The sequence below is a fragment of the Actinia tenebrosa genome, unplaced genomic scaffold, assembly GCF_029948245.1.
Source record: "Actinia tenebrosa isolate PJP-AT-01 unplaced genomic scaffold, QUT_ActTen_1.0 PGA_scaffold0__85_contigs__length_37466705, whole genome shotgun sequence".
NCBI lineage: Eukaryota > Metazoa > Cnidaria > Anthozoa > Actiniaria > Actiniidae > Actinia > Actinia tenebrosa.
In genome coordinates, this window is record NW_028292569.1 from 13551397 (window position 1) to 13558461 (window position 7065).

A 7065-nucleotide genomic window follows, 5' to 3' on the forward strand; every position below is an offset into this window, starting at 1 on the left:
CTGAAGTTTTCACTGATAAACTGAAGCATTCTAAAGACCGACATCTGTATACTTGAAAAACAGCATACGTTTATTTGCTCATGTGTAGGGCTGGTTTCATCACATAAATTTCTATAAGAAATTCAGCTTTAGTTTCATTCTTAGCTTTTAAGTCTTGTGTATTATTCAGTTGTGCATCACGCTCCTGCTCGTTCTCCTTTTCCTTCTCTTTCTCTTTCTCTTTCTCATTCTCCTTCTCCTTCTCCTAATCCCTCTCCTTCTCTTTCTCTTTCTCTTTCTCGTTGTCCTTCTCTTTCTCTTCTCTTTCTCTTTCTCTTTCTCTTTCTCTTTCTCTTTCTCTTTCTCTTTCTCTTTCTCTTTCTCTTTCTCTTTCTCTTTCTCTTTCTCTTTCTCTTTCTCTTTCTCTTTCTCTTTCTCTTTCTCCTTCTCCTTCTCCTATTCCCTCTCGTTCTCGTTCTCGTTCTCGTTCTCGTTCTCGTTCTCGTTCTCATTCTCGTTCTCGTTCTCGTTCTCGTTCTCGTTCTCGTTCTCGTTCTCGTTCTCGTTCTCGTTCTCGTTTTCGTTTTCCTTCTCTTTCTCTTTCTCTTTCTCGTTCTCTTTCTTTATCTCCTTCTCCTTCTCCTAACGGGCCTCTCCTTCTCGTTGTCCTTTTCCTTTTCCTTTTGTCCTTCTCCTTTTCCCATAACCTACATTTCTCGTTGAACAGTTCGACACCTTCACACAAACACGCATAAAAGAATGTAAACTATATTACAGTTTTTTATACAAACGCCATCAAGTCCTTCTAGTAAATAATGTTCAATTACAAACAGTGTCATTTCTCATTTATTATCGTAAATACTGAACTAATTGATCAGCAAACCGCTTTGTCGGGTTTTTTAATTTTCGAAGTCGCCTCGTTTGTCGCCTTTGCATTTGTTTGCTGTAGTCGCTAAAACTTCTGTTTACGTAACATTAATTCGCGCTAAATAGCTCCTTATTTACCACAGATGTTGTTTACTTAGGTAAACGTATTCCGGCTGTAACTTATTTTTACCGTTTCTATGTGATATATATATATATATATATATATATTTTTTTTTTCAAACAATTACTCACTGTTTAATAATATGTGACATTTTCGTATATCTTATTATTTAATTTCAATTTTTTAAAGATAATACTATAGATATGCTAATATTTCTAAATAGAATGAAAACAGCAGTGAATTTTCATTGCATTGAATAGTACCTTCAGCTTCCTTCCTGCTGTTTTCCTTCTTTCTCTTTACCTTTCAAAAATACTTGTTATAAGTCATCACCTGCTAGATCATGGATTACGAGTATTTCAGTTTAACGCTTAAGACATCCAGTATTTCATTCATACAAAGGCATTAAATAAAACGCGCATTGAAAAACATATTTAATCATGACATTTAATAGATTTTGAGAGCTTTTATAAAATCAACAGTTTCTTGGTTGTTTCACAATTTAAGAATTTTAAAACAGTTTTTCTATCTGTTTTAGATACTCTATTCTAAACACGTTGGGTGCGGAGAAAGTTTCCCACGAAAGTTCAAATTAAAAGAGCGCGAGCGTTTTAGGTAATCCGATCTGAAATGTTATTTTGACCAATCAGAGCTCGCGAAAGGACTCAGCTATTTTAAGGTATGGATTCCCCAGGATTACTCTTTACGTACTTCTAGAACAATGAAGATGGTGAATTTCCGGTCCTTCTCTTTCCCGTGTCTTTATTTTGAGCATCAATTCCCAAAACAGTCTTCCCATTCGAGTTTCTAATATCTTTCAAGTGGTTTGTTCTTATATACCGTTTATCAACTATTTTGGGGATATTTTGTGTAATATATAATACTCATTTTTGTCTTACACAACCGCAAAGATGATCTTCCAACTTAAAACTACATAATGATAAGAAATGCCTAAGTGCAGCTACTTTCTTTTCATTAATTAGGATTTCTCTTACGCTCTTACAAGAGTAGGTAAGAACTGAATTTAATTTTGTTTATTGTAATATACAACAAAATTACTCGTTTCTGATTGAACAAGAGGAGTACAATTAAATCCCAAATGGTACTGTGTAGAGTCCCAATTAAGTTGCTCAATTTTGTTGAGTGTATCATAAACGAAAAATCGCACAATCTTCTCGTACAATTCTAAATTTATAGATACTCGTGTGATGTTTTGAAAGTTTTAAAAATTGGACGAGCTTTAGGCGCACCTATAAATTCCGAATTAAACTCGAGATTCGTGCGATTTCCTATAAGCAAATATTTCTACTTGAAACTTCATTTTGCGGGCTACGAGACACTTATTGCGTTTTTGCTCACGAACATTTTCTTTTATATAGAAAGCGGAAACGGAATTAGCTGCCTATTTCGGCGGATTTGGTAACTTCAAATGGAAATTCTATATTTTTATATGTATTAGTAATCTCAAGTTCCCGTCAACTTTTGGTAAAAATTTCGTGCAAACGTGAAAGTGGGAACAAAGCGACGCGCCTTGCTTTTTGTAGCATGTGATTGGATAATTCGTATATTGGCACTTTTTGATTGGTTTAGAGGGAAACCATTCAAAGTCTCGGTACGTTTGCCACCTCAAATCTGCTCCAAGCTAGGTTTTCTTCTGAGTGAAAAATAAAAATAATAAAAATTTAAAAAGACGATATAAATAAATAAACCTTCACTGACAACATTGTTGAACAGTTAGTGGTAGGCTTTGCTGAAAAGGAAGCGTTTGTTTTGTCAGTAACACATTCAATTTTCATTTTAATTAAACAGCACACATCATTTTGATGTCTGTTAGCTATTATCATTATCATTATTACTATTATAGACGTCTTGGACCAGCAGAATTTACCGACAGTTTAATCAGCATCAATTTATAATTCCTCATTTAAGAAAGCTTAATTGAAAAATTGATCGGGCTAATAGAAAATTTTTCAATTAGCGATGGCATGACACGCTTGTTTAAAAATAAAACTCTTACGCATAAATAAGGCAGTGTTTCTTTCCTAACTTTTTAAAATATTCTTTTATAACAAGCTTTGTGATAAGCGTTTTACTCTGCAGTCAGTAAGGATGAAAACAAGCTGGCTTCCAACGACAAAAAGACCAAAGCGAAATGATTTTGACTTCCGCTTAATCTCATTCTCTTTCTGCCCTGAAGCCAAGCTGTCTTTCTTACAATGGCCGTCAAAAATTTTATGAATAAATAATGACTCCAACAATATATGAACTCTTGGAAAACTGGGCAAGGCTTGTTACTTTTTACATTAAGTCCTGTTAAGAGGAGTGCAATTTTCTTCTACATTACCACGTTAGCATGAAAATGATGCCTAAACTGTCTTTAATTCTGTTCGCCTTTTCATTTTACTCGCACGTCGTCTCAGCCAGAACAAGGGTGAGTTAATAACTTTAAACTTTACGGATAGGAAGATATCTTAGATTAGTTCTCAGATAGGCAATAAATAAACGGAAATTAGTATGGTATTTCACAGAACACTGAATGACAACATTTCACTGTGCCAAATTCTATATCATATCTTTCGACGTTCTTCCCAGCTTTTCTCACGTGAGCCCGTTACAACTTCAAATATACATCTCACCTTTGTGTTAAATATAATTTTGTTTATCTCTATTATTATTATTATTATTATTATTATTATTTATTACTCTTAATATTTCATTTTGTTGTAAGTAGTTTTTGTCGTTCGTGTACCTTTGGTTTCAAAACCAAAAATATCAACGACGAAAAAAGGTTACCAATGCTGACATTATCTAAATTCACGTCTATTCTAAAAGCTTCCATCTAAAAAATAAAAAGTGGGGCGGGGGCAGGGGGGAGGAATGTACCATTTTCCCGCCAAATTCACTGGAATACCACATGAATTAATAAAATTTGGTGCCAAAAGCAAACTTAGTGGGGATGGGAGGGGCAATTTACATTACCCGCCTCTGCTAATGCAGAAGCAGCCCAACAGTCACGCAACAAACATGGCAGCATTGTGAACTGACCATAAACTTTTTTCACGAAATTTCCGTATTTCCGGATATCTTCGGTTTAGCTATATGTTTTCGTTTTTATTTTCTTACCTTGATAAAGATTGAGCACTGAGTTTTCATCTTTTCTTGAACAGACAAATCCTTTCCTTATCGATTATGATAATGATGTCATTGATGATCTTTCGGTGCGTCAGTCAGACATAGCTCTTTTTCAAGATCAAGACGAAAATGTCCAAACAATCGACAGTAAGTGTTACAGTTTACTATGAAACATCATCGATCCATCGATCGCCGGATTGGTCGAACGATTCGGTCGGTGGATTAATTTGTTGCCTCGTCATGCTCTATCTGCCAAGTTTCATCTTTTTAAGGTTATTTAAGTGAACAGTAGAAGTTGCTCAGTCGCTTGCATTCGATTCATTGGTCGGTTGGTCGGGTATTTATGTTGGCCCGTCGGTCGGTCAGTCGGCTCCAAACAAAACTAACTCAAGAGAACACTTTTATCTTCCAGATCAAAGGACAATTTCAAACACGGAAGAAATCTTATGTAAACCTCGGCCAATTCCCGTTAAAATCCCTGTACTCAGCCATTTCATCACAACTGGACCGCGATACGTGATGCTCAATCGATGTCTTGGACCAGGGGTTACTTCAGTACAAAAATGTGCTGTCAAAACCAGAGAAAAAGTGGTTGTAAAGTACGAGAAGCTATCCACTCGTGTGGGCTCACTCCAAGCGGTCTCGCAGGTAATTTTTTTTTTTTTTTCGTTTTAATTGGGAAAATATGGAAATATTTTCTTTTCGTTCATTTTAGCTTCTTTCTTTCTTTCTTTCTTTCCGGCTTTTTTCGCTTTATTCCTTCCCTTATTCCTTCCCTTTTTCCTTCCCTTTTTTCCTCGCATTGGTATATTTTCACTTTTTTTCTTTGTTTGAACTACTAGGAAGAGAGTGTAGTTATGTTCAACGACATTGAGTGTAGTGGAAAAGCCTGTATCGCCAAACCACAGGACTGCAACAGCAACCAGATTTTTAGAAAGTGCACCTGCAATTGCAATCTCAGTGATTCATACTGCCAAAGCATCAACCGATACTATGACCGCTCTACATGTCAGTGTACTTGCAAGGGTCAAGCCAAATGTCCTCTCTACCAGGAGTGGAACCTTGCCACATGTCAGTGTGAGTGCGCTGAATTCATGAAACAAATGTGCCAAAAACACAATTTAGCGCTTGATAGTAACTCGTGCAAGTGTGAGGCAAATAATATGCAAGCACTTTAAAAATGCTATTCTTTATTGGTTTAAAAAAATGAATTAAGAATCACAAAGTTAAAGTTGTATTTATATTTTGTAAGACAAGTTAATTCCAAAAATATTTATCAAATAATTAGCGATTCAAATGTGAAATCAATTAAATCAATTAATTTTTCATTTTTAAGAAAATTGTTAATAAATGCTATAAATATTCAAAAACCAAAGGCTCCAAATCGTTTTATTTATTTCTCCCTTGGAAAAGTTCAATTATAGAATTATAAGAACAACTATACACTACAAATGCCATGCCCATCCTCTCCCCTGAGGAGCATTTTTTGGTCGGCAGAAGAGAAAGTAATAGTCTCATAGTCTTGGTTAATAATAATGATGATAATGATAATAATAAAATGATAAAAAATTATCCCAGACCCTCTTTTATTAGTCTTACATGAAGTAGTACGTTTCTCGTACCAGAAGATGAAACGAAGAGCCTTATTTCATACTGCGCATGCTCGACAATGATTTTCTCGAGCATGCGCGGTAAGACAAAGTGCTCTGGGCATGCTGTGTTCTCAAAGTTTCATCTAAAAAGTCAAGTACGTATTTGTAGTTTACTCTGCTCCGTCGAGACCATCAAATCTGATATCAAAACAATACATCAAATTCAAGAGAGGCCGCCCGCTCGTTATCAAACCCTCAGCTGAAATTACTAAAACTAAGGATATTTACTCAGACTGAGAAAACAGTAGCATTGATCTTTTTTAAGATAGCGATAAGTAGAATTCTTTGTTCACATGGATGTGGCTTGGTAACAAAATTGGCCATTATTGTGGGTTACTATAGTAACCTAGTCTATGTAAATAGATTTTGAAACCTAGATAGACGGGAAAATAGGCATCTTTTTTCAACGTTTTAGGATTAAAATTCGCGGTGTTGGATTACGATTAGAAATATCGAATTCAAACGAGTTAGAAAACTTGTTTGGCTCACGACCACTTGAAAACTGACTATAGAAAAACAATAGGAATAAAAGGCAAAGAAAAAAACTAAATGATAGAAAATATAAAAGATAGAACTGATAAAAACCAATTCGTTAACACCTAACAACATCTATTTGACACCGAGTTATTCCATATGTCGAAATAAAAACTAAATCAAATAAAATTTGATGAATAACTAATCCTAACTTCGTTTTGATCCTAATATTTAAATTTCAAAGCACTTCCATTTTACGTTCAATTCTACCATTTTTGTTTTGTTTCGTTTTGTTTTTGCTTTGTTTTTTCGTTTTGTGTGTGTGTGTGTGTTTTTCTCTCTCTCAATCATTAGTTTAGGCTTTCCTCCCCTGGTCAGGCCACCGGGGCGATTTTTGTGATTCAGTTAATCATGCATCTTGAAATATTAAACCATTAAACTCTAATTAGCACCAAAATAAATTAAACTTTGACGGATTCTTCGAGCTATAGAAAGAAAAAAACATTTGTGGCTGTTTTCAAGGCATGTTAAAAAATTTCTTGCCCTTTCCAGACGACATAATATTCAAAAATAAATATTCTTAATGATAAATAATATGATTGTATCATCCCTCTTTAATCTCATATAAGTAGCTATCGTATTATTTTCAAATTCTCTTTCCTGTCTAATTATTTGGATCGTTTCAATTCGCAATCTTTTTAGGGAAAACTATGATTTATGGAATCAGTCTAGTATAGTTTGGGATGATAAACTGCCAAATTGGACTCGGCATATCGGCCTCTTCCAATTTTGTCAATTTTGACAGCATGTATGTCCTATTCAATACAAATTTGTTAGATA

The 7065-nt window shown here is 34.7% G+C and overlaps 1 protein-coding gene across 1 annotated transcript; it reads left to right on the forward strand.

Annotated features, from left to right (window-relative positions):
- Positions 1-3217: 3217 nt before the first annotated feature.
- Positions 3218-5671, forward strand: LOC116301573 (uncharacterized). Its single transcript, XM_031710648.2, has 4 exons — positions 3218-3398; positions 4135-4246; positions 4512-4747; positions 4942-5671. The coding sequence occupies exons 1-4, from the start codon at positions 3321-3323 to the stop codon at positions 5275-5277; spliced, it is 762 nt and encodes a 253-aa protein (XP_031566508.1). The 5' UTR covers positions 3218-3320; the 3' UTR covers positions 5278-5671.
- Positions 5672-7065: the final 1394 nt, after the last annotated feature.

Excerpts from the sequence above, each read along its gene's own strand:
- LOC116301573 (XM_031710648.2), top strand. The coding sequence starts at position 3,321 with ATGAAAATGATGCCTAAACTGTCTTTAATTCTGTTCGCCTTTTCATTT. Across the intron at positions 3,399-4,134 it reads TCGTCTCAGCCAGAACAAGG|ACAAATCCTTTCCTTATCGA; the intron begins GTGAGTTAATAA and ends TTTCTTGAACAG. Across the intron at positions 4,748-4,941 it reads CACTCCAAGCGGTCTCGCAG|GAAGAGAGTGTAGTTATGTT; the intron begins GTAATTTTTTTT and ends TTGAACTACTAG.